The 27,822-nt window shown below is 49.4% G+C and overlaps 1 protein-coding gene across 3 annotated transcripts; it reads right to left on the bottom strand.

Moving 5' to 3' along the window:
• Positions 1–326: 326 nt before the first annotated feature.
• LOC130606097 (mucosa-associated lymphoid tissue lymphoma translocation protein 1-like) lies at positions 327–27,822 on the bottom strand. Of its 3 annotated transcripts, none has more exons than XM_057422102.1 (14): positions 27,740–27,822; positions 27,338–27,456; positions 25,937–26,090; positions 25,076–25,296; positions 23,440–23,536; positions 21,368–21,394; positions 20,355–20,558; positions 13,785–13,962; positions 10,246–10,320; positions 9,556–9,683; positions 9,187–9,318; positions 8,896–9,047; positions 2,249–2,374; positions 327–761 (listed from the first exon to the last, which is right to left on the bottom strand). In XM_057422102.1, exons 1-14 carry the CDS (start codon positions 27,747–27,749, stop codon positions 399–401), a joined length of 1,986 nt encoding a protein of 661 aa, XP_057278085.1. In that variant the 5' UTR covers positions 27,750–27,822; the 3' UTR covers positions 327–398. The 3 variants fall into 3 exon arrangements, with proteins under 3 accessions (XP_057278085.1, XP_057278087.1, XP_057278088.1); XM_057422104.1 differs by having other exon boundaries at positions 25,118–25,296; XM_057422105.1 differs by lacking the exon at positions 10,246–10,320.

Genomic DNA, 27,822 nt, shown 5'->3' with positions numbered 1-27,822 from the left:
TCACTACTCTCCACAGGTTTGTAGTGTTTATGGGCTCCTCATAATGTTTAATGCTGTCATGCTGGCTTTCAGGCAATGCCCAATTCACAGAATGCATCAGGCAGTGCCCTTTAAGCTACATGTTGTTCCTGGCAATGGTGGGGTGGCCCTGTCCTCTGCTAAATGTGACAACAACTCCTTGCTGATCCCTACCTCTCCCATGGGATGGAGTTATTTCCAGTGGGCTTCACATGCCACAGCATGCAGATGCAAGAATCCTTTCCAAGAAAGCAGCCTTGGCCTCATTTGGACAGGGCGGTTGCCAAGACTGAAATTCTCCCTCTGATGTATTTAGCACTCAAATAACTGTTATCTCTATTAAAAATAGTTCCTAAGGTTGGGCACGTCAGCCCATGGGGTCAGGGGCAGTCCTGCCTTGGGCCAGCCCGCAGCAATGCTGAGCAGAGGTCACTCAGGTCACTCTCATCATTCTCCTCTGGCTCACTGCTGGAGTTGGAGGGGTTGCTGCTGGGCAAGCTGTGGCCAAAGCCTGTCCTCATTGATGCTTGTCCCTTCAGATCCATGCTCAGTGCCACTGCGTCCCGGAGGCACACACCACCTGCACAGGCAGGAGTTCTCCAGTAGTTTGGCTGGGAGTAATTCATCTGGCTGAAAAACTGCCCTAGCAGACATCTCTGGAGGGTTGTCTGCAGGCTTTCACAAATCCTCTGCTTTGTGCTCAGCTGGGTGTAACACAAATCCAACTGCAGGACCACGTCTGTCTGGAAGGTGAGAGCAAATGTCACAATGTGAATTGGAGACTAAGACTTGAAGCAGAGGTTTTTTGCTTTTGCTATTGTCAACAGAAATGCCAGACTTGGCTGGCTGGTCTGCAGGCTCACAGCCCCATGCTGTGGCATGATGGAGCAATGCTACTGTCAGAGAAAACGAGCTGTTACATGTATTCATGGTATCTGTGGGACTCGGACACGGTTCCTTGATTTCAGAACTTCTCCTGAAATCAAGCCACCTCACTGGACATCTCATCAGCCCTATCAGGGCACTGTCACTGAGAGCATCACCTCTGAGACTCTGGCACAGGAAGCAGAATTAAAGGGGGACTGCACCCATGCAAAGAATGGCACAACATCTGTCTTGACCATGGCACAGGACTACTGCACATGCAAGAGGAAAGCATGCAAGGGAAGGGACAGAACCACTTAAACACATAGTGCACAGTAAAAGCCAACGGTTTTAAACAGTAGCACTCTGCAGGGATCTGTTTGCAGCTTAGGACTATTTTAGATTTTTATAAAGATGAAGAAATCAGAAAATAACCATATTCATGGCAGCCAAACCCCTGGCCATGAACCTGAGCATGGGGCTGTACCTCAGATGCCTGACTGTATAAAGCAGGGAGATGTATAATAGAGCAAGAAGATTTTGGAAGGCAATGCATGGTCCAGGTCTCCCATCTGCACTTAAAAGCAATGCTGAATGCTTGGGAAGGGTTCAGAAAAGAGCTCCAGGAACAATCAAGGACTGTAAGAGCTGCCATATACCAAGGCACGTCACGCACTCAGCAAATGGAGCTCATTGTAGGCAGATCCAGGCAGCAGCTCAAGAGCAATGTTTGGTGGGAGTCTGCATGGAGCAGAGCAGATGAGCAGCTGGCAAGATCCACTGCCTGGGTGCTAGAGGGAAAAAGAAATCAGATGAGAAACTAGGTGTTCGCTGCTATTTGAGGAGAGAGAATCTGCTGGAAGAGACAAGCCAGGGGTCTAGCAATTCCGCCTCTCTCATGGGCTTTAAATAGTTTGAGGGTCTTCTGAAGTGTGTGAAACAGGCATAGCCTAGGTCATGCTTGGTATTGTCACCCTGATAGCAGGGGGTAATCCCTCCCACTGTTTGAGATCCTGGCCAGCCTGTGAGCAAGCACACAGCCTAGTGAGATATCCTTCATCCGAAAGATTTGGGCTAGTCTTATCTCCCCATGTTTGATAAAGGTAAAGAACAGCCTCCATGGCTAGGCAGCACAGAAAAACAGAGCAAACCAAGAGAAAGAAGATGGGGTTTGTGCCTTGAAGATGAACAAGCCCCTGTAACATTGATCTGGATGTTGCACTAACAGAGGCATGCCAGGTATTGTCCACGCAGAGTCACAAGACACACAGGGGGGCACATCCAGCTCGAGTTAGTGGGGATGGGGAGTACAAGTTATGTGAGGGTGCAGGAGAACCACAGATATTTGCACTTGGCAGCTCTCTACCTGAATTTTCTGTAGTCCACAGAGCTGGAAGACACAGTCCAGCTCCTCCTGCTTGTACACAGAGGAGAGCAGAGACTTGACTTGGTCCCACTGGCTCTCTTTCGGGATGGCCACACTGTCCATCTCCTGTGTCAGGAAAATAAGAAGAAACATAAGGAAATTTCAGCATCAGCCTGGACATGGCTCAACTGCCCATCAAACATGCTGCTTCTCTGCACAAAGCGGTGCCCAGTGGTTGGCCTGTGCCCGTGGCACTTTGGCTGGTGGAAATGTTGTACATGCTGGTGGAAGTACTACAGAGTGCAAGAAAAAGAAATGCAGAGCTTTTACACACACACCTTGTGTATATCAGTGGGAAGACCTAGCTAAATGTCCCATGAGTCATTTACTGGGAAAACTGTGGTAATAATAGGATTTCCGGCAGCAACAGCCACTGTCATAATTGGAGGAGGGAGAAAGTATTCCAAAGACATAGCTGGAGAAGCGGAGTTGTAGTGGGTGCTGAGTTAGCCCCCTACCAGCTACAGAACTGTCAATTCTTGGGGAATTACTCAAAATCATTCAAAACAGCCTCATCTCTATGGGATACTCTTCAGTAATGATCATATATTAGAGCTGCTAATAGCACAAGAAGGGACAAGGGAATCAGGGCCTTATGAAATAGTATCTTGCGTTGGATTTGAGCACTCCAGGATGGGTGACAGCCCACAGTCTACCAGTCCTTTCCATAGGACAGCACTTACCTCTGCCAGCTGGCTCTGGCAACTATCACGGTGTGAACCTGCTGCCCTGACTTGCCCAGCACTAGGATGTCCTGGCATGGCTTTGGGTGTGGGAGCAGAGCAGCCCGGTAAGGCTCCCTGCAGCCACAGACAATGCCAGTGGTGTGCAAGGAGGGTTTGACCCTTGCAAAATGTTCTTGCTATTGTCAGGAGAAGTTGCACTGGGCATGATGATGAAGGAGGCCGTTAGAACGCTGCGGGGGCAGAGGTCAGAGGAGCCTTTATAGACCCTCCCGGAACTGCTGCCTGCAAGCGGCCACAGCTTTTTCTTTTCTTTTTTTTTTTTTTTTTTTGCTAAGAGAATATTGAGGTAGAGAGTAAAATGTTGGAACCCAAATGCTGGCTAGGATCTGCAGCATCAGGGTCCTTCCCTGCTTGAAAGGCTGGCTGAACAGGAGTAAACATCATTGCTGATCAAAATTGCACTGGAGGCAGGCTGAGGAAATACCATTTATCTCTGTACAAAGGAAAGCCAAATCCCATCTCCGCACCTGGCAACTCATTAATGGAAATATAAACTGGAGGGAGCTTAGGGAAGATCAGGGCGGTGAATGGAGCTGGCAGAAAGGGAGACAGGTATGCCAGTGAGAGGAGAACACAGCTCACATGGGGATGGAGCAGCTCTCCTTGCCAGGAAGCCTCATTGTTCCTTCCACCAGCCTGAACTGTGCCTGAAATAGGAGCATCGCAACTTTCCAAGTGACCACTGCCCTCTCCTTCCCTGTCTTGTTGCATCGGGCACCTGGCTCCCAGCTAGCTTGATGCCATCACCACTATGCTGAGCCCAACAGCCAGGTTAAACTAAACCAGGAGACCAGAGAGAGGCACAAACCAGAACCACCTGGATGCCACTACTGCAGGGCTTTGGAAGGAAGACTGCAAAAACGAGTGGAGTGGCCCTGCTGCATATAGCTAGATCCATTCTCCAGCACATGCTTCAGGAGAGATGGGATGTACATGCTGCCAGCCTTGCCCACATGAACCTACCATGCCAGCCTCCTGCCATGGAAAAATCAGTGACTTTCTGAACCAAAGGTGCTGTCTGTGCTTTCAATAGCTTTTATGGACTCCTATGAAGGTGACAAAGTTATTTTTGAACCCTGCTAGACTTGTAATACCCATGACAACCTAATTACTAGAAAGAGAATCATTTATGGCCAGAAGCCCTCCTCATAGTCACCCCACTATTATTCCCCTCTCATCCCCATCCATGATGATGCTGTAAGCACCCTCCTCCAGCCTTCTCTGTAGTTGCCTCACTGCTGTTCCCCATGTGTCTTGATTTCTGCAGTCCTGACTTCCCCTGGGGTATCACCATTCCTGTGACCTCTCCAAGAGTGGCTCCTCCAGGGATTCATCAGCCTGTCAGAGCCACATTCCCTTTGTCTCCTTGCAGGCACAGATGCTAAGTGCCTGCTTTTGCAGTTGTGTTAGCAGCCTTTGCAGACACTGAATCTTCAGTGACTAACATTGCAGCTGGGTTTCAACTAGCAGGACAGGAGTGCTCAGATCTGTGCTAATGCACTGTACTCTTCTAGACATCTGCTTATTGCTCTGCAATTTTGAGCCCCTTGAGGTTGGACCGCCCTTTTTTTTTTCAGCCTAAGAAATGCCTGGTGTACCACAGACATGACTAGCATAGATAGAACAATATCCCATCCCAAGTTAAACCAGGAAAAGCCAAGCAGCATCAGGAAGTTTAGATGCTCTGAACCACACAGCCTCCCTGGGTGGGATGAATTCAGTCCCAAACACTGAGCATCCAAAAATACCCTGACCCATTTAGCAGTGGGCCCATACTTTCTTTTGCTTTCCCTTTGCTGCTGATGTACTTGTAGAAGCTGTTCTTGTTGCCACCAGATTCAGCTCCAGATGGGCTGTGGCTTCCCTAACCCCACGCCTATGTGCTAGGCCACGTCTCTATAGTCCTCCTCCACCACCTGCCCTTGCTTCCATCCCTTGTACACCTCCTTTTCATGTGTGAGCTCAGTTAGAGCCCCCTGCGAGGCCACACAGGCCTCCTGCCACCTTTGGCTGACTTCTTGCTCATCACATGGGCTTTTAAAGTTCACCAGCTCTCCTTGACCTCCTGCCTCTGGAGGGCCATGTCACACAGAAACACCTTCAAGACATTCACCTGGGCAAGGAGTAACCTAATCTTGAGGGATCAATTAAAGCCCTGACATATGAGGTTCAAAGCAGATGCCAGTAACTCATTATCCACAAGTATCTGCCCCTCTACCATATTCCCAGCCTCAGTAGCCTCCTGTGCTTTCAGAATCTAATTGCATGCAGGTAGGTCTTCTCTTCCATTAGTCTCCTTTATCATTTCTGGCTGTGTAGGAGTTAGGAAATGGAGAAAAAGATTTTTTTAATTAATTATTTAGTCAATTCATAATTATTTATAAAAATTTCCCCCCAGGTGGAATGTGTTCTTTAATGAAGAGAATTCCCAGAAATTTTGGCTGGCCCAGAGTTTCACGTATTCTAAATGGGAAAGCATAACTGGAGAGGCCATTAGGTCAAACAGCTCCAGATCAAGTGACTTAAAAATGAGCAGATCCAACATAAAAGTTTTAAAAATAAGCATTTAAACAGTACAGAGCAAAGAAATGGGAACATCTTGGCTCAGCATTATTCCTTTGTATGTATGTCCTAGAGCAGCCTCTCTCGCTGAAGACAGTGCTTGTCAAGTAAAAATGCAAGCCAGGCAAGACACAGGATGGGACAGAACACTGCCATTGGGCAACTAAAGAAAATAGACCAATTCTATAAGCTCTCATCATCATTATCTCTGACAAGCCCTACAGCAAGCCCAGGCTCTCTGCTTAACTCACTTTGATAAGCAGAATGTGGCAAAGAGTGGGAAAACTACCATTTCCTGAAACAAAGAGCTCCCTTGGTTCATTGCCAGGGATTACAACATATACCTCAGATCTAGCCTTGTTTTGTTTGTCTTCAGCCTCAGCTCCTGCATCTCAGCCTTGCAAGTGTGGCACAGACAGCCCCCCAGCTCCCCTTAGCATCTAACAGGAGGCTGGCACAGTGAGAATGCAGACAGCTTGCCCAGATCCTGACAGGAGCAGGTGCCCTCCTGCAGATGCCCGTGCATCTCCCTGTGGTCCCGCTGGACAGTGGGTGTCCTTGCTGTGGATGTCTAACGGGGGCAGCTGAATTGCAATTCACTACAACGGGAGGATGTGCTGCCACGTCAGCAGACACCACTGGAGGTCAGTGTGAGCCAGCACCGCTGAAGAGGAATGGGGATCTGTGAGGGACTGAACTGAAATCAGACTCCACCGTCCACTGTCTCTAAGGTTGGTATGAGAAGCTGACATGGGATTCCATCGACCATTGTCTCAGAGCTGGGTGGGAAGAGTTGACCCCAACGTCCATTACCTGAGAGATGGGTGGGAGGAGCTGAGATAAGATTCTTCTGTTCATTATCTTGAGGATTGGTGTGAGGAATTGCTGCCCATTATCCCAAGAAATGCTGCAGACACTTGAAGAGATGGCTGCAAGGCCAGCGAAACTGGTTCACCAGGAATATTACATTAAGAATAGACATATTACCCCCAACTCATAATAAAAGGGGGAAAAGGTAATCGCCAGGAAAGACACCACCATGAGGACACCCTCCACTGGGACATCCTCCATGAGGACAACTCCACAAGGACACCTCCATCAGGACACCTTCATGAGGACATCCACCTCTGGAGACTACTATGGATTCTTGGGGACACTGCTCTCATACCGACTACGGATGATGGAGGACTCCTACCACTTCTGATACCAACTATGGACCCCCGCTGGACCCACAGTGGAGACTCCCTCTCCCTCTGCACCCTGAATTCTTGCTTCATTTCCATCTTTTTTCCTGTCTGACCCATCACTATCTCCTTTTTTTTAACAGTAATTTCCTTTGTTATAATAATTGTCTTTTTGTAATAAACCAACTGATCAGTTGTGGTACTTGACCTTGTTTGTGTCTTAATTTCACTCTTGGGATCACAAATGAAACAGGTCCAACACTGGGGTCTTCTCCAGTCAGACCCTGACATGATCCTACTGCCATGGCTATATCGGGGTCCCTTTTTGGTCTCTCCAATCCCTCTTACAATCACAGAATCAACAAGGTTGGAAAAGACCTTTAGGATCATCCAGTCCAACCGTTCCCCAGCACTGCCAAGGCCACCACTAAACCACATCACTAAGGGCCATGTCTACACAGTTTGTGAACACTTGCAGGGACGGTGACTGCAGCCCTGCCCTGGGCAGCCTGTTCCAATGCCCGAGCACCCTCTGGGGAAGGAATTGCTCCTCAGCTCCATCTAAACCTGCCCTGGTGCAGCTTGAGGCCATTTCCTCTGGTCCTATTACTCATTACTTGGGAGAACAGACTAACCCTACCTCAGTACAACCTCCTTTCAGGCAGTTTTAGAGAGTGATAAGGTCTCCCTTGAGCCTTCTCTTCTCCAGACTGAACCCCCCCTGGTCCCTCAGCTGTTCCTCATCACACTTGTGCTTCAGGTCCTGCTCCTCCAGCCCTTCAATGTCTCTCATATAGTGAGGGGCTCAGAACTGAACACAGGATTTGAGGCGTGGCCTCACCAGTGCCCAGTGCAGGGGCACAACCACTGTCCTGGCCCTGCTGCCGCACTGGTGCTGATACAGGCCAGGATGCTGCTGGCTTCTTGGCTGCCTGGGCACAAGCTGCTCATGTTCAGCTCTGTCAGTCATCACCTCCAGCTCATTTTCCATCAAGCATCTTTCCAGCCAGGCCTGGACCATGTCTTGAGACAGCTCTGAATGCAAGACCAAGCAGCGGGGTGCCCCTTTCCCAGCTATTGCTGATGTGGTGTGGATGCACACAAACACATGCAGACACAAGTTCGCACACACACACATGGTTTTCATGCATGGTTAAGGAGCTCACAGCAGGAAACGATGCTCTGGCTCCTTAATGGGCAGGCTCAGGCTCCAAACCTGCTGGACACACTGCGCTGAATCAGTGACCACAAAGTACTTAGGGGCAATGCCCCTCCATGAGAAATGAGGTCCAAAAAATCCACCACAGTCACACTATGCTTCAGCAAAAGGACTACAGAAAAGGAGAAAGATGGTTAGCAAAAAGGAGCAACAAATTAAATCCTTAGAGGTGGCATGGATATCACCAGAAAAGCCACACTGGATACATGGTCTGTTAGGAAAGGTGTTAGAAGGGGTGCAAGGAAGCTGGTACAGCTCAAGAGGGAAGAAATATATTGTTGCATTAAGATGTATTAGCACAGTGGGCTAAGAAGGCATGATTCAGAAGAAAAGAGAAGTTGTGGCTGCCTCATCCCTGGCAGTGTTCAAGGCCAGGCTGAACGGGGCTTAGCGCAAGCTGCTCTAGTGGAAGGTGTCCCTGCCTGTGGCAGGGGGTTGGAACTGGAGGAGCTTTAAGGTCTCTTCCAACCCAAACCACTCTGTGGTGCTATGATACAAAAAGCCAGATCTGCTTCCAAACACAGAAAACAGAAAGCCTCTTCACCTCAGTCAGATTAAATGCAGTAATTTAATTGGGCAGATCAGAAACCAGTCCAAGGGTAACTGGTTAAAGGCATCAAAACTGCCACAAAATCCTTCTTCTGATGCATTAAGAACAAGGCAGACAGTCTGCAGGGTACTGATGCATGGAAGGAGCACTCAAAAAGGTGTTTGCAGTTAGGATTATTTGCATCAGAGGTAGCAGAGGAGGGGATTTGTTCCAATGGGGTTCAGCCTTTCCCAGCCCTCAGGACCCCTTGGGCTCACCCTTGCCACCCTCCCAACTCCACTCTGGGGAAAGGAGCCCGTTGGGAATGCAGGGAAGGGAGGACTCACAGTGGGTCGGCAGAGCAGGAGGCGGGTATCTGCGATGTGGGCCGGGGAGTGCTGCAGCTTGGCACACACATAGATTAGGTTGGAGAAGAGTCGGTGGAAGCGCAGCTGCACCCGTGCCCCGCAGGGGAAGGTCACCAGTTTGCTCAGCAGCTCTGGAAGGGAAAGACAAGAGGGGACTTGGAGCATCCTGCCAACAACTCCATGAAGATCAGTGTCCCTGAGGGGCAGAGAGACCCCAAACCCTCTCCTCACCCCCAACTGGTAGCCCTCTCTGCATCGTGCATTGCTCACCATGGCTGTGCCCCCAGCGCTCGGCCCGGGCTCTCAAGGGACAGATCGGATCCGTCAGGGACCGGGCTTCCTTCAAAGTATGCTTGATCTCCATCACCTGCTTCCCAGTAACCAAGGGATCCTGGCCAACGTCTGGGGGAGAGAGTTTGGAGGTGCAAAGGTCACTCCATGTTCCTTATTTATCTCATTAGCTTTCATACCTTACGTTAACGTCTTTGTACTGCTGCCAGTTTACTAAAAGCTCACATGGGACATGGTCTGTGGTTTGGTTTTTAAGGAGGGATGACTGGCTGGCTGGCTGGGATGGGGGAGCTGCTATCAATTCTCATCCGTGCTAATGAAGCAAGTGGTTTCTAGCTCATCCCTTACCTTCTAGCACATCCTCCAGCATGTGTGTAACCTTCTTCTCTTGCAGAATATGTTTCTTCAGGTATTTCATGAAGATCCCAGAGCTGAACTCCCCATCCTGCAACTCATAGGCTTCTGCATCTTCACTCCTGGAAGAGTAAGGAATTGTCCTCACATTTCTGCAAGGGGCGTGAAGCCGCGGGGTGAGGCAGGGCTTGCTGACTCCATCCAGACTCTGTCAGCTGAGTCCAGCTTGGCTTCTCAAGCAATGACACAAAGTGCTTGGTTTTGGCCCAGGAGAGGGTGGGAAGCACGCAGAGGACAGTAAAGATTCTTTTGCCAACCTAGGGGAGTGTCAGTAGTTGAAAAGCCAGGAGAACTGGCATTAGAGCAGTGAGCAACACTGATCATCTCAGGAGGCTTCAGGTGATCATGTGCCTTGGGCAGGACAGATGACAGGAGCTGATGCCACTTTCATGCATAACTTGTAACTGATGCACAGGCTGCCACTAGTGATGACAGGAAGAAGGACAGAATTGCCTAAACAGCAAATGCTAGAGGTGGAGGGTGAGAGACAGAGGAAACATCAGAAAAGCCCTCTCATGTCTCCAAAGCCACCATGCACAAAAGGATGCAAGAAGATATGGCTGTGCCAGCACTTGGTCCTATGTTGTGGCATGGGCTTGCCAAACCACATTTGCCACTACTTACGTGGCGTATCCATAAACAGTATTGCCCCAGGGCTCCAGTGGCTGTACCTGTGAAAGGGCACACTCGGAGTTGTACCTGGAAGAGCAGGCAAAGGCAGTAGTCAGTGTCAAGGACATCCATCAGCATGTGCCTGGAGGGGACAAAACGCCTAAGCTCCACCAAGTCCATCTCCTACAGATGGCAGTAAGATCAGCCCACAAAGAACACAACCACAGGGAAGTGAGTAGATAGGGCTAGCTTTGATCTGTCTGCACTGGTGAGCTGCTCCCTGCCTGGCAAGTGAGCCTGGGCTGTGGCTACAGCCATGCCTCCTCCTTCCTGAGGCTGGACTGTAACAAGCCCAAGCAGCACAACAGTGCACGGGTTCACTGTTGCCCAAGAGATGACTGCCCATAAAGAAGTCAGAGGTGTGCACATTGCATGGCTACAGCTCAACCACCTGTCCCGGGGGTCTGGGGTGTCCCACAGTTCCCTTCCAGACCATGCACACACCTTCTGCCCCAGAAAACCAGAACATGCTACAGCTGATGCACCTCTAGATCTCACTGAGAGATGGGATCAGGATGCACACCCAGGTCTCAGAACCCAAACCTGGTTCCAGAACCCTTGTCAAGATGCAGCTCAGTGAGCTCAGACCCTGTTATTTCCAAAATGAGGTATATCTCTAAGGTGGTTCTGGTTTCCACCAAAAAAGATATTATGGTTGCACATAACAGACAAGCCTTGCCCATCTGACTGCAGCCAGACTGAACAGAACAGGGACTGGCTGCCTCCAGTTTACACCAGTGACTTGGAACTGTTCTCAGTCACACAGGGATAAGAGCCAAGCACAGAGGTGGCATTATTCTCTGTTATTCAATTCCAGCACAGTTTCTCAGGGCTGAAGCTGGCATGCTAAGGAGAGCAGAAGGGATGGTTGTGTTGCCAGCAGCCAGCACATTACCAGTTCTGGTGGTGCAGTCTGGTGATGTTTAATGGCAACATTCATCTGGCTTGTGTTATTTCCTTAAAGATGATCAGAAGAGAAAATGTGGGAAAGGAGATATGCTTCTAAATATGAACACTGAGCAGACAGATTTATCTGCTCCTAAATGAAGAAATCCGGGATTCCAGGTCCAAGGAGAAATATGACATGGGATCCCACAATAAGTCTAGCACCTGTTGTCCCCATCTTGGTGACATCTACCCAAAGCTGCGGACAAGAGCTGATGCAAACCTATTGCGACGGCACCAGCAGGCATCCATGGCTCCAGCAAGGCCAGCTAGTGCCTGCAGCAGAAATGCTGGCTGTGATCCTGTCCAGTAGAAAGCGAGCTTCAGCAGCGGCATTTCCAGAGTGTGACCTGACAGTGGAGAAGGTGGCAGCATCCCTCCTGCTCCAAAACCAGTCTAAGTTACGCTGTGCATCCCAGGCAATCTGTTTCTCATCTGCATCCCAGTTAGGAGATTGTGTCCTCCTTCTGTCCTAAGTGGCATATGCTAGAAATTCTCATAAATTGGGCAATTCCTGGAAGAGGCAATCGCATTCACCCAGAATCAGCATATAAATGTATGAGGCTACACACAGGCTCCATGTTCCTCGCTCCTTCTCTGCTGAAGCTGAACATCTGCTACAACTTGGCAAAGAGGGATGTGTTTCTCACGGCCTTGGCATTTCTGATGCCAACATATGGGATGAAGAGATATTCTGGGTGAGATCCTCTTAGCACAGACACAGCTCCTCCCAGTTCATGCATGGCTGAGTGGACTGTCAACAGACTTGCAGCACCAGTCCAACCAAAAGGGCATTGGGAAAGAAGGCCCCAGGAGCCTTGTTTTACAGAGCAGTGTCAACACATGGAGCTCTGAAATCCAAATGCTTTGCTGAGCTGAAACAGGAACTTCCCAAGAAAAATGAGCTTAGGAGAGAGCTTTTACAGCAATCCCCACAAGCCTGGTGATAACGCCTACTGCACTGGGTGCTGTGCCTGCTGTGGGGAAGGGGAGGAAAGAAGTATGAAGCTTAGGTGAGGAAAAACAGCCTCACAACAATGCCTAAATATCACAGTGGTTCTCATGCTGCATCCTTTTCCCGACATGTCATTAAGGCTCCACTGAGCACAGAAACCACTGGCAATGCCAAGAAAAGAGACATCAGCTCAAAAGCTATTTCATAGATGGTCGCTGTTTGTGTTAGCAAGCCCTGTGCAGACTCCATGTCACCACACTACCTCTCCATCACACACTGCACTCACATGAGCTACAGAGGCATACTAGCCGAGCTCCACCAGTGCATCCATGAAAGCCAAGTGCTCCTACTTGGCTGCAAGACATCCCCTGCCTGGTGTCATGCTGGGGAGAGCAGCAAGTTGCTGCCACGTGTGCCACAGAGGCACTTGATAGTGCAGGGAAGCAACATGTTGTCAGGAGCAGTGGTGAGCAAGAAGGAAGAAAGGGGATGCTTCACTGTGGGGCATTCAGGGGCAGGTATCAAAGAACATCAAGCTCCAGTTACACTGGCAACTCCGAGCTGTGGCAGGCAGTGTATAAGCTATTCAAAGTGAGCATTCCCACCTCTCCAGCTAAAAGGCATCTAAGATTTAACAACTTTCCAGGAGCTGGCAGCTCTTTCAGGGCAACAGTATTAAAATCCCTGTCATCTTTATGGTTCTTGGTACAGAAACCACAGAAGGAAGAGTGAAATTTCTACATCTGATCTCCATGTCTTTTCTGACTTGTAAATATGCCTCAGGAGATTGAAATAAATGGACTAATAACAGCTTCTACTGGAATAGTCCACCTACCTCTGCTGAAAATGGACAAGTAGTAATTTCCTGCAGTCCAGAAGCTGCAGGCCAAGGGAGAATGATGAGCTTTCCACAGAGGAAAAATGCTGATCTGAGAGGAAAAATGCAGCAGCCTGGGTCCCACATTACAACATGAGCACTTCAGAAGCATATAAGGCTAGTAAAAACCAAGTACCACAGCTTAAAATATTTTCCCCATCATGTTGCACTCTTTTCACTGAGATGTTAACTGAAACGGAGCCAGGAGAAGAGAGCCTGAGCATGTGGGCAACATGCAACATGAAAGTACAAGGTCAGCAAGATGCTGCTACAAGCCTACTGGGCCGGGTGGTTCAGTGCAGGGGGTTGAAGCACAAAAAGACAAACCCTATACTAAGTTTCAGCCAACAATTTGTGTAAGGGCAGACCCAGCCCTCCACAGGCTTTAGACAACTTATCTGGTTTTGCTAGGCTTTTTCACCCCCAAAAATCATAACAGGGTCTCCACCCCCTTCTTTCAGGCAGCATCTGATGATTTCAGCATCTGGGAAGACTGGTCTTCCCAGGGCATCCTGAAAGACCTGAGTCTTGCTGATTCTACAACCTGACAAACTGGGCTCAGCAGCACAACAGAGGATGCGGTCCCAGCAATCCAAGGGATCACCCCACATGATTGTGTAGAAGCCCACTGCTGAAGTGGGGGCTGTCTCCCCTGACTCCTCACAATGCCATGCTCTGCCCATTGCAGGTGAGGAAGGGGGAAAAGCAACCTACCATTTCCTGCAGGTGTCCAGCAGGATGAGGTTCAGGGCTGTCTGCTGCTGCTGCATCCTCTGGAGGATCCTCTGCACGCTGATGCAGTTCTCAGGGGCGTAGGGCTGTGGAGCATCAACTGGGACCATGTAGTTCCTCCCCAGATGTTCATACCCATGCCCAGCATAGTAGAATATAGCTGGTAACAGGGAGAGAAAAGGATGAGCTATGGTGTGAACCTCCAGGTCTGTAACCAGCTCCACACAGCCATGTCCCACCTCCTGTCCTGAAGGGATACTGCAGCAAGGGGCACCTATGAAACCGACCTCACAAATTTGGCTTTTTCTAGTCTGTTCCCTTCAGCAGAGACAGAAGCAGCCCTGAGGGGCTCTCCTGCATTTGTGGTCTTCAGTACCATCTGTCATGAGACCCCAAAGTCACTGGGTTTACCCATTTTCATAACCATTTGTGCTTCAACACCCAAACTCAGCACCTAGGTAGCACTGAGGGGAAAACCAAGGAGAGAATGCAAACAGGAGGAGAAATGCGGTAAATGGGGAAGGATAATAGTAAGTTCGAGGGTGGTAGGATGCTCTTCCTTCAAAAGGTAAACTTTAATTGGTAATTCCCCACTGATAATCATCAGAAAGGTGTGGACTGAAGAGAACTCCATGTTCTCAGGAATGCCAGGCTGAAGGCCACCTTTGGACAAAGCCTTGGTTAATCATCATCTCTTGGCAAGAATCATAGAATAGTTACAACAAAGTATTTTATCATTATGATATATACCTTAACAGCCTTTTAAATAAGAAGTTTGTCAGCTTCCTAGTTTCTGAAAAGAGACTAGCAATGGATTAGGTGATGGGAAACACTCTCCAGATTTAAAATGTCTGCCTGTATTTACACACCTATAAGCTGATGAAAAATTAGACAGACTTGATCTCCAGATGTCCGGAACACATGGACCACATGCTTCAACAACCTCAGACCAGACACCAGCCCTGTAAGGCTGATGAGGAGTCAGACTTATCCAAATATTGGTGGAAAGACCAGTACCCAACAAGAATTTTGGTTTTGAGTTTTATTCTTAAGCACGACACTTCGAAAAGGTTTCTGTCTTCACAAGAGATGGCAACACAGGGACATCTAACTTGGAAAGCCAGCACTAAGGAGCTTGGCACAGCCCAAGCTAGTGCTCCAACCCATGTGTTTGCCGAAGGGCATTCCTGCTGCACAGGGATTCCTACATGGGCTGCAGCTTCCTGAAAGAAAGCTGTCTAGTGGCCAACTACCCCTTCCCAGCACTGACGCCACTGCTTGGGAGTAAGGGTGAAAGCCAACTTGGGGAACTGAAACAGGTTAAAAATAGCTCTGCGAAGTGACACAAACTACCACAACTGAGGGACAGTGAAAAATGAGAGGTCAGAAATGAGAACAAGTGGCTAAGAGGCAAACACCTCAGGAGAAATTCCTTAGTCAAATTTGCTGCCAAAGCCCAAACTTCAGAGTAACCTCTCCTCTCTTTTCCCTCCAAGGTTCCTGCCTTGGTAGTTCACTCAGGGCACTCGCTCTGATCTCTGATGCTGCAAGGGATGCAGTGAATGGGGCAGGAGCTGAATGACTGAAAGCATGATCTCATTGTACGGAGGATGGAAAGCATGATATTACATCAAAAAAGTCCTCAAGTCATCTTTGGTTTCTATTCTCAGGGGATGATGGAAAGTTACTCAAATGCTGTCTTCACAGCTGCCCACAGCATTTGGGTTCCTCTTCTTGTGGATCACCAGCCAGAGGAAGGCAGGGCTCTGATTTGCAGAAGTTTTATATTTTTAGAGCTTGCAAATCAAAACCTCTGCTGAGACTATAAAAGTATGAAAAAGGGAGCCTTCTGCAAAAATCAGATGCAGGCACTTCAGGTTTGGCCCCTCAAGTTATCAAGCACTCCTGTATGTGCAAGGGAGGTGATGACATCCCTTACCAGGCAGCATCACTGATACATGGTAGAAAATGAAATATTATGGAAAAAACCACAAAGAATGATCAATCATTAAATCTTGTAACTTCTGAAGCCTTGTTGTGTACCCTGAATGTACCGCCAAGTGCTCCCCACACTACACAAACCACAAAGATTTGTGTTCAAATCAAAATGACATGAGTTTCACGTCAGCTGAGCAGCTTTGCAAATCTCTCCTGGACCTCGTTTCTCCCCCTGAACAGGAAAGTTAATGATTGGCCTAGAGAAGGAAAAGTGTATTTTATTCCAAGCTAGTATTTCAGTGTTCTTCCCAAATCTCGTGGGTCAAAACTGCTGATCAGGGAGAAGCTTCCAAGTACCAAATTTAAAAACAGAAGCTCCAGGCATGCTTATACAACAGGAAGCATCAGCATGCAGCTTAAATACGGCATGACAGCATATTCCTAGTATTTCACTCACAGCTTTCTGCTCTCGTTGCACTTCGACTCGGGACTTTTTAAGACTTCCAAATAAAATCCAGGGAGATTCCTTGTTTGCCTGAAGGCTGAATGATTAGACCACTCAGGGAATGTCTGCAGCCTTCAAAAATCCTCTGCAGCTCTTCTGAGAGGAGATCTGGAGGAAAACCAGTCAGATGAGCCACTCCGTCCATACGGTGAATTAGAGAAGCCTTTGGATCACCTTAAATACACAGCTAAACGATATTCCTGTGCCTGAAAATGAAACCAGCTTTTGCCCTGTGGTTGAGAAATTTAAGAACAAATTCAATAACAATGACAAAATCCTGCACTGAGGCAGATAAACCCAGGCAGCATTTCGGCTGGGGCTGCGCAGCAAGCCTAGAGATAAGGGCCTGGAGTCACAGTGGACACCACACTGAAGACGAGCCAGCATTCACTGGGGACAGGGCTATGCTAGCAGATGCAGGATCACCAGAGAAGCTGTCACCACTCTCCTTGGTCCCAGGAGATGCTGCTTAGATCCAGTGTCCAGTTTTAGGGACTTCAGTTCAAGATGAGGGTGGAGAAGCTGGAAGAAGGCCAGCAGAGGCTACAAAGATGTTGGCTTCTTGTAGCCAAGAAGAGGCTACAAGATATCCAGGGCCTGGGAGGAGAGAGTAAAGGAACTGGGCTGGGCTGGAGACGTGAAGGCAGAGGAAGGTCTAACAGCTCCTGAAGGAGCAGTTACAGAGACAACAAAGCCCAACTCTTGTGTCAGAGTTGACCGAACAACATGGGGCAATGAACACCAACCCCTGAAGGGTCATGTCTAACAGCAGGAAAGACCTCCCTGGAGAGTGGTGCAGCCTGGGACAGACAGGCAGATAAATGGAGGGTTCCATGCCTAGAAGTCTTGACCTGATAAGGAGAGCTACAACCAACCCTAACCTTGTGCTGGTAACTCTAAAGTCCCTTCTTACCAACCCCTGTACAAGTGTAAATCACAGACAGGTCAGTAAGGACATGTGAGGGAGGGCAGCCATCTAAAGGGCCCTGCCATTCTAGGGAGGACAGACACATCTTCAGCTCTTATCACCACCCTGAAGATAAACAAATTGCTAGAAGCAACAATATGCACCATGCTCAAACACTAATCCATGTGGCTATGTCCTCTCTTCTGATCTTCTGATTTTGCCATCCAGAGGGACCTTGACACACCTGTGAGGTGGGCTGATGCCAACCTTATGAAGTTTAACCATAACAAGTGCAAGGTCCTACACCTGGTTCGGAGCAATCCCAGGCACAGCTACAGGTTGGGCAGAGAAGAGATTCAGAGCAGCCCTGCGGAGAAGGACTTGGGGGTGTTGGTTGATGAGAAAATGAACATGAGCTGGCTTCAGTGTGTGCTTGCAGCCCAGAAAGCAACTGTATCCTGGGCTGCATCCAAAGGAGCGTGACCAGCAGGTTGAAGGAGGTGATCCTGCCCCTCTACTCTGCTCTTGTAAGACCTCACCTGGAGCATTGTGTGCAGTTCTGGTGTCCTCAACATAAAAAGGACATGGAACTGTTGGAACAAGTCCAGAGGATGCCACGAGGATGATCAGGGGCTGGAGCACCTCCTGTATGAAGATAGGCTGAGAAATTTGTGGCTGTTCAGCCTGGAGAAGAGAAGGCTGCGTGGAGACCTCATAGCAGCTTTCCTGTATCTGAAGGGGGCCTATAGGGATGCTAGGGAGGTACTCTTCATTAGGGACTGTAATGATAGGGCAAGGGGTAAGGGGTTCAAACTTAAACAGGGGAAGTTTAGATTGGATCTAAGGAGGAAATTCTTTCCTGTTAGGGTGGTGAGGCACTGGAATGGGTTGCTCAGGGAGGCTGTGAATGCTCCATCCCTGGCAATTTTCAAGACCAGGTTGGACGAGGCCTTGGGTGATATGGTTTAGTGTGAGGTGTCCCTGCCCATGGCAGGGGGGTTGGAACTTGATGATCTTAAGGTCCTTTCCAACCCTAACTATTCTATGATTCTATGATCTGCTTCAGCAAAAAGATGTATGAATGCCCCAGCTGGAGTTAAACCTCAGAAGACAGCCAGCCTCACTCCTTGGGCATGCTGAGAGGTGTTTATGTTAGATCAGAGCATCTCACTTCAGCCCAGTGACAGTCTTTCACTGGTCAGCCCTCTCCTCCCAGCTCCCTGTTTCACTTGAATGTCTAAACAAAGCTCTCCTGACTTCAAGCTCTGGTGATAGCTACACAGGAGATGGCACCTCCAGGTTCCTTGAACCAGAAAAAAAAAGGCAGAAGCACTGGAATGCCTCTCTGCAGGCGCTTGTCTGACAGACATACATGGACCTTCAAGACTGACTATCACACATGCCCCTGGGGGGCTTTTTAGTTCTAACAGGCTGCTTAGGCTGTTTCTGAAGCTACTCTCTCACCATTATCTGCCCTGCGTATAAGTTACATGAATCCTAAACCTCTCAGTCAGTTCTTGATGTTTATCCTGGAGTTAGTGCCTTGAAAAATACACAGTTTAGAAGTTGTTAGCTTTTTCCTAGTGTGTGTTTTTATTACTAAGACAAGTTAATTTAAGTGATTTGTGCTTCACCTGGTTCTTTATATTTTATGTAAGGAAAACAGCTGAAGAAATACTGGAAGAAGCATCACAGTGAGAGGCATCACACTTCAGATGGAGAAACCCTGGGGCAACCAGCAGGCAGACTGACCCAATGCTTCACCATTAAGTCTGGAGGCCACCAATTACAGCAAGAGTCCTCAATTCAATCATGCTACTGGGATCAGCCTGTGCTGGGGTTCACTGCCTCCAAATAATAGGAGACCACTCAGCTTAGAAAGCTGTAAAGAAAACCACCATCCAAAGAAACCACTTGCAGGCTATGCCTGGCAAACACCTGAGGCTTCAAGGCTCACTAACCCAGCTGTTAGCATTTTTCCTGACAGTGCACAAAGACAGTTTTCCAGGAAGGATCAGTGGCCACAAATGCAGAAAAGCACTAGAAGTTTAAATAAGGCATGACAGCATGAACGGTTTGCCATTTCCAAATAGTTTTTTCTGTCAAATGCTTATGAAAACAAGGGAAGTGCCATGGATAAAATGCTATTCAGTCTTCATGCAACAGGAGTAGAGACTGGGAATGGCAGTGCCATGGGACAAGCAGAGAAGCTGACCAAGGATGCCTCTGGCCTGGGAGAGGAGGTAAAGCCCAAGATACAAATGGATTTCAGAGAGCAACCACAAGAGGAAGCTGCAAGTGAAGTCACAGAACTATGCTGCCATCAGGTGATGTGCTTGGCTGGAGTGGTGACAATCATGTTCTGCCCTTCCCTGCCAGCTCAGCCTGCTGGGGTGAGTCAGTGCTTCCAGGAACAAGGTGGCTTTGCAGCATTTCACTCAGGGCTGTGTCCTTGTCCACTGCAAAACCTCCAAACCTCCTGCTGAGCGCAGGGCTGGAATTGTCCCACACTGACCTTCATAGAGTGCCCTGCTATGCCATGCAACTGGGAGGGCAGTGAAGATAAGCCTTGCATGTCAGCTTGGAATTAAAAAAAAAAACCTACACCTGCAAGGTGTTTTCAGGGTATCTATCAGGTTGAGAAAACCTCAGAAACCCCAAAGAAACTACTTTCACCACCACATCTGAACATCTGCTGTAAAATCCACAAGATCTGCTAGCTGGTTTTGTGTTTGAGGAATGCTTCTCTCTGAGAATCGCATGCAATAAGCTCAAAGCCCAACCTCAAAGCCAGCTGCAGCTGGGAATGCTCTTCTGCAAAAAAAAAGCAAAGTCCCAAATGAGACCATCAGGAAAGAGAAACAGAGAAATCACTGTCAGCTGTAGCAGTCACCACTAAAAAGGTGCTCCCCCTCTCACAAAGGAGAGTGGTGGGGGCAGTTGATAGGCAAAATCAAAACACTTTCTCCCATTCATCATCAGAAGCTCTGGATCCCTAAAAGCCTGGCATGACTGCAGACTATGCTGCAGGTCTCCCTTTCCCTCATATCCCCCAAAGGAAAGTTCAATTTCCTCTTTTTTAATTCAACAGCTGCTCATAAAATGGCCAAATCCCTCCTCCTCCCTGTCCTCTACCGCTGCTACCTGCACATCAGCTGCTGCCTGCTCAGCACTGGCAGGTACTGGGCTGGCTTTGCCTTACCATAGACTCCTTTTCCCAGGAGCTCCAGGAACCGACTGACTGCTGCCTCCATCTCAGCCTTGTTCAGATCCAGAAGGGAGACAACCTGGAAGCCCAGCTGCTCCAGAAGGAGACTCAGCTCAAACACATCCATGACGGGAGCCATGAGGTTGGGATGATGCTGGTAGTGGTTGTTGCCCACTAAAAGTGCTATCTTGCCTGTAGCTAAAAGAAATACCAAGTGACAAAGCTGCAAATGCTCAGCAGGAGACAAGGTCTCACCTCCTGCTGTTGGGAGTCAGGACACAGGAAATCTTTTCTTACATATAGGCAGGAAAGATAGCCCCTATGTTGCTATAAGCCTGAAGCGCCCTGCAGAAAGCCTTTGGCTTTCTGAACACTCACAAAATACACAAATCATCATTTTGCAAGAGACTTGGAAAGTTTTCACTTAACAACCAAAATCCCAGGAGTGCAGGAGGATCCACACTACCGAGGCTATTCAGCAGCTACCCTACCATAACCACAGGTCTTGCATGCCAGCAGTGCTCAGATGCACTGAACCAGGGTAGGAGGTCCTTTCCCCCACGAGCGTGAAGGAGAGAAACCCCAGGATCCTTGCTTTCATTTTATCCCCACCTTCCACTGTAGGAAAAAACCAAATTTATGGTACTCAGCAGTGGTGGGAGCAAGGAGCTTTTTCTTGCTTCAAGGAGGTATTGCAAGGAAGGGAAACGGTGTCATGTGAACAATACTTTTAAAATGGCTTTGGTAGGCACAGATGTGAAGACTGGGTTACTCATTAGGAATAATCTTACTCCACTTGTGGAAACTGATAAGGACTTGGGATGCGGGTCATCCTGTGCCTTGCAGTTCTGATTCCAGAAGCACAGAGCCCATGACAAGGTGAGCACAGAGGCCTGAAGTGATATCTGCAGGAAAAACACACCTATGCCTTGTCCTCCCTTCTACCCTAAAGCCTGACTTCTAATTAGGGGAAGAATTGCTCAGGAAGAAATGATGACAGGACTCACCAAAAAACTTTTCAGAGCGACATGTACCTGGAAAAGACAGAAGAAACGATAAGCCTGTACCCAGCACCCCAGTGCCAACTCCCACAAGTCTGAAACCTGTTCCAACATCCCCCAGCAATGCAAAGCTGGATCATACAGTATGAAGCATCCACACAAGCAACACTCCTCAGGCCCAATTGCTAACCTTAAAAACATGGGTCTGGTGATTTTAGAAGGATGTATAGAATCCTGCCTGATGTATGAAATCTTGAGCAGCTGGGAAGCAAAGCTTGGAGAAGAGGCAGGCCAGTGGAAAGAGAGCAGCACGAAGGAGCTTGAACCCATCAGCAGGTCTGTGCTACTCACACCAGCCCTGGCTCGGCTGCCGTGCTTCCCGAGATGACTTGCCCACTCCCTCACTGCAGCGAAAGCAAAGGCAACACAGTAACTAAGGCTCAGCCTAAGCTTCAGAACAGGGTTCTCCCCACAAGCAGCCAGGGCAGGGGAAGTCACCTGTTTGCTTTTGATCGAGATAAAATTCCCAGAGCCTTTCCCTGCCTTTTAGCAGTTCCGGTTCAGAAAAGTCACCCTAAATGTGACTCACTTACATGACCTCCAAAAGTTCCCTTGCCCAGTCTCTTAAAATCACCATTACCCAACAGCTCCAGCTTTTCCAATTTAAATTTCAAAATATAATCCAGCCCACGAGAAAACCGTAAGGCCCTACCGCTCAAAAAGAAGAAATCAAGGGCATATTTTTAACTGCCTAAAACTCAGGTCTGGAAGAGTTTAGTACCCAAACCAGTGTTGCTAAATGCACCGGAGTTGCCTGGAAATACACTCATCCTCTCCTGCCTCTGACAGAGCTGACTGTTACATGGTAAAGCTAAGCAGCTGTAGCATCTTGAACCAATCCCAATCCAGTGCATCCTTCTCACTGCCTGTCCTCCCTGGATGCTGTTTTGCCACCAGTGAGGAGGCAGGGAGAGTACTCTCTGGCTATACAGGGCCAATTTACACTCTGGAGCAATTTTAAAGCCAGCCTAAAAGGTGACATGAGAAGTTTATAGCATACAATCTCCAGATGGAGTAAGGAGCCAGTAAAGCTAGCCCATGCTATTCCTGTCCCACAGCAGGGCAGAGGGCCAAAGCAGGCTTCACACACTGAAGGTGGAGCATGCCGAAGGCTCTGGGGACCCATCTTCTCCCTCTTAGCTCATGCAGCATCAGGCCCGGGCTGTGAGCCCAAAGGACCTGAACCTTCCCAAAATACCACCATCCTCTCCATCTCTGTGTGTCTGAGTACATCACTTCATCTCAGCAGGGCTGTAAATGAGTTTTAGCATAGGAGACTACTGCAATTTGGCCAAGGAGCTATTAAATCAACACCTTGGCAAGGCAAGAAAACTACATGAGAATCCAAGAGTGCTCAACCTACCCTCAGATGTCAGGTCTGTGACAGACTGCAGGACCCAGAAGCATCCTACACCACGGGAGAGTGGATCACTGGCTTTTGGCTTTTTTCTGTTATAGACGCCGCTTCCCCTCACTGCCTCTGAACTCTGTTATCAAAGAATCCTATTTATCACAGTGTGACAGATGCCTGTGCTTGCTGCTCAGCCGGGCCTGCGCAGCTCTGCTGAGATCACTGTATCCAGTATATCCAGGGTGTGAAACTGTAGTCTGCAGGCTCTTTCCCTGACAGCTGTCACAGCACTGCCAGGACACTCCAGTTCTTCTGCAGAGCCCCGTGTTGCATCTCTGCTCTGAAGTGTCACAGCTCTGTCTCCCAGCAGAAGTGGTATTTTAAACTCGTGGTCTTTCTTTATGTTAATAAAAGCATGCAAGATCCATCCACGCCGGGGGAAGATGCAAGTATCAGAGCCATGCATCCTACTTCCCCTAATCCCACCCCCTGGACCCCAGCTTCCCCCTGCACTGATTGAGCCACAGGGTAACACACCAGCACTGGGCTCCCTGTTCATCAGTTCAGCACTTCCAAGCAAGACCATTAAACTCCTTTTTGCCCTCCAATTACTTTTCATGCTAGAAGGTGATTTGCAGCAAAGCAGATGTGGGTTGGCTCTGCTCACCTACGTGAATATCCACTGCATTGGTCCAGTGCTCGCCGTGGCTATTGGAGGCACAGCAGAGGTATGTGCCGGAGTCACTGACCTTTGCATGGGAGATCTAGACAGATCAAAAGTTAAATCACATTATTTATGGTGAAAGTTTACAGCCCCCTGACGGTATCTGCCAAAGGCACCTGTGTTCCTGGAATGAAAAATCTTTATTCTTCATTCTTTGCTTCACAAAGCTAAGGTTTCCCATGGCTTCTGTCTTTTCTAGGAAGTTCAGTGGCCCCAGAGGTATTCAAGGCCAGGCTGGACAGCACCTTGAGCACACTGGTCTAGGGGGAAGTATCCCTGCCCATTGCAGGAACTAGATGATCTTAAGGTCCTTTCCAACACAAAGCATTTTATGATTCTATGTTTCTATGCTAAGGTCGGCTGCTGACCCCAGCTTCTAGAGCGCAAGAATCCCCTGCCCAATTGACTTCCCTTCTTTATTCAGCAGTCCCAAAACTCTGTGTCATAGCCATACTCTGGCTCAGGAGCCACACTGGGAGGATGGTGTGTGGCCAAAATCAGAAGGTTGCCTGGTTTTCCTCTTGGGTAACATTTTCTAGATTTCTGATCATAGCTCTTTTCTGGCAGTTTTCAACAATTATGTATCTCTCTTGACGTTGACAACAATCACAGAAGTACCGGCTGGTGAGGACCTATGTGGCTCTCCAGCCCAGGTTCCTACTCAGAAAGCCACCCCTGGGTCAGGTTGGCCATGACTTTGTCTAGTTAAATACTGAAAACCCCCAAGGATGGACATCTTGTTGCCTTTCTGGCTCAAGGAGCACTACCCACCTCCAAATGAAGAACCTCTTTCTAATCCCCAGCCTGAACTTGCCTGGGAAAAGTGCAATCTGAGACCACTGTCCCCTAATATCATCTATTACACCAGAGAAGAGATTGGATCTCTTGTCTTCGTTACCCTTCACGTGATGCCCCACAAGGAAATCTGTTTTTCTTGCTTCAAGAAGATAGCATTGTTGCGTTCAGCCAGTAACCCAAAATAAAGCCACACTTTTTGCTGTGAACCTGACTCTTTTCTGCGAGGACTAACCACTTTTCCTTCTAGTTCTCCTGCAGGCAGGCAGCGCTCCTGCAGCTGCATCAGTCCACAGTCCCTGCGCTGACATGCAATAGCTGTTCATGTGCCACTGCTGCAAAAAGTAATGAGAAACCTGCCAAGAGCCTGTGACACATCTATGAATGGGTTACTTCTTAGAGAAACATCTGCAGCTTTGAAAGAAGCCCATAAAACATATTCCCTCTTCACCTGGAGGCCTTCAGTCAGCTACCAAAGCAACTGGGGTGATACATGGAGTGTTCTCCCACAACCCTGCGAGGCAGCAGGGAAGAACTGCTGAGCATGAGGCTGGAGAGGGCTGGAGAGGCTGGGAGGACAGGCAACGAGACACTGCTTTCTGATGGCATCCACCTATCACACAGATCAAAACACGGCCGAGATTGCCAGAGAGATGCAAGCCAGGCTTAAGGACTGACACTGTCTTGTCCAGGATGACAATGACACAATTTTCAACAGCCTCTCCAAGGTTTCTAAGGCTCTCCCATGCCCACCACCCAGCAATGAGCTTCTCCTATCACCCACCTCAGCAGCCAAAGTGTCTGAACTACCCCAAGACAACATTACCCAGAGTTTTTTTTTCTTCTGGTGGTCTAGAAGCTTTCCATTCTGGTACCACTGGTAGCTGGGGGCTGGGACCCCCATGGCAGCACACTGCAGCTGCAGCGGCTTACCCACGTCCACCCTCTGCTCAGTGGGGTTGAGGACGATGACTGGTTCTCCTTGCCAGAGCCGAGGGGGCAGTCCTGTGAAGCAGCAACACAGAATTGGTCCTCCCTCCACAAAGACAGAAAACAAGGGTAAGTTTTTCTCCCTGTACAAGAACCTGTGCGCACTGCCAGAAAAGCAAGCTTCTCCAACCACTCCAAGAGGTAGCAAAGGATGGCTGTGATTGCAGCATCACCACTGCACCCTTCTGCTTTGGGAGCAGGGAATCCTGGAGAGTGACACCCATGATAGTAAATGACACACCAAAACCTGCCTCTGGCTTCCCAAACTTGATACTTGCCCTTCCCTGCCAACGGCACAAAGTCAACATGCTGCCATCAGCCACACCTGGAGTTATTTTTGCTCAGCTCTGGAATAGCCATATTGCCTTGTGCAGTACCACTGTCAAGCGCAAACAGGCAAACACCCAGTATAACTCCAGGAAAAAGGAGCAAGTACCTAGAGCCGAAGTTACGCAGACCATGACATGGACCTGAATCACCCAGAGAATGGGCACAGAGGTCTGGGTTAGGCCTGCAGGCTTATGTTCCTGAAGCAATGCTTCTGTATTGCGATTTTTGAGCTGGGAGGACACATTGCCCCGGGAACTTCACAGGATCACTGCTGCAAGGGTGGGCAAAGCATAAAATGTGGAAAAGCTACAAGACATGCTCATACCTCTGGCAACACAATGATGGACCTCCACCTTCACCCAGTCAGAGAAGACAGCATTTTTGTAGAGGTCGTTGATTCTGCAGGTGTAGAGTTGGGACTGTTGTGCAGTGATGGGCAAGTCTTGCTTGGTAGCACCAGGAATCTGGCTGCAGACAGACTAAAGGGAAAACACAGGTGGTGGGGGGCAAGTCCCCTTCATTGCTGGTAGAAAAAGGCACCAGCAGGCACCTTGTAAGAACAGGTGGAAATACTCTCCTCCTCCAGCTGCACGGATGTGAGAGAAGGAGCTTTTTCAGTGTGCATCCTACCCAGCACTGTTTAACTTCTTTGTCAGCAACATGGACAGTGGGATTGAGTGCATGCTCAGCAAGTTTGCTGGCAACACCAAGCTGTTGACACACTGGAGGGAAGGGATGTGATGCAGAGGGACCTGAACAGGCTTGAGAGATGGGCTCATGGGAACCTCATGAAGTTCAACAAGGCTAAGTGAAGGGTCCTGACTCTGGATCAGGGCAATCCCCAGCACAGACACAGGCTGGGGAAGACAGGACTGAGAGCAGCCCTGAGGAGAACTTGAAGGTGTTAGGTGAGGAGAAGCTCCGCATAACCTGTCTGTGTGTGCACACTTGAGTCCAGAACCCTCCCGTGTGCTGGGCTGCACCCCCAGAGCGTGAGCAGCAGGTTGAGGGAGGGGATCCTGCCCCTCTGCTGTGCTCTGGGGAGTACCCCCCTGCAGCCCTGATCCAGCTCTGGGGCAGCAGCACAAGAGGGACGTGGAGCTGTTGGAGTGAGGCCAGAGGAGGCCATGGAGATGCTGTGAGGGCTGGAGCAGCTCTGCTCTGGAGCCAGGCTGAGAGAGCTGGGCTGGGGCAGCCTGGACAAGAGAAGGCTCCTGAAGGGGAGACCTGAGAGCAGCTCCAGTGCCCAAAGGGGCTGCAGGAAACCTGGAGAGGGGCTTTGGACAAGGGCCTGTAGGGCCAGGCCAAGGGGAATGGCTTTAACCTGCCAGAGGAGCGACTGAGATGAGCTCTTAGGCAGAAGCTCTTCCCTGTGAGGGTGCTGAGGCGCTGGCACAGGGTGCCCAGAGAAGCTGTGGCTGCCCCATCCCTGGCAGTGTTCAAGGCCAGGCTGGACAGGGCCTGGAGCAGCCTGCTCTAGTGGAAGGTGTTCCTGCTCGTGGCAGGGGTTTGGAACTGGAGGAGCTTTAAGATCCCTTCAAGCCAAAGCATTTGATGATTCTATGATATTATGAAGGGCAGAGGCCCTTGTCATGTACATATATCCTTTCCCCCTCTCCTAGCTTCCTTGTTTGCACCAGGTCTGCCTGCAGAGGACCAATTCCATCACTGTGGGCAGGGACCCAGCCTGGTGCCACACCAGGGCTACCTCTGTTCCCACCATTACCTGGTACTGACAAAACCATTGGTATTGCAGCAATGTCTGTCCCTCGGCTCTGCACCGCAGGGTGAAGGAGTATCCCAAGGGGACGGAGACGGATACTGGCTGCTCGGTGATCACAATGGCTGTGGAGAAACAGTGTGCTGAGGTGGAAACGACCCAGCATTCATCAGGGACTTCCTCCCACCACTGGCCAGGCTCTATGGGCTGCAAGAGGTGTCCCAGCACCCACCCCAGGACGACAGGACATTTGGAAAACAAGGGATGCTCGGCCTTCCGTGCCCTGGGGCTGTCCCGGGGGCTCTTGGGTCATCTCCCAAGCGCAAGGGGGTCAGCACTTTTCTCTGCAGGGGAAAAGGAGTCAGTGCTCAGGCAGCGCTGCCCGATGGCTCCCAGGCAGCCGCTCACCTTCCTGCATCGCTTCGCCGCCGGCTCCTCAGCGACTCCTCTCCCGGGGAAGCGGTAGCGGCGGCACCTGCGGCGGCCGGGAC

Source organism: Pezoporus wallicus, unplaced genomic scaffold, assembly GCF_028554395.1.
Source record: "Pezoporus wallicus isolate ANWC-B61680 ecotype Strahan unplaced genomic scaffold, APGP_CSIRO_Pwel_v1 contig_8476, whole genome shotgun sequence".
Classification (NCBI taxonomy): Eukaryota; Metazoa; Chordata; class Aves; order Psittaciformes; family Psittacidae; genus Pezoporus; species Pezoporus wallicus.
This window is presented reverse-complemented; position numbering and strand designations above follow the sequence as displayed.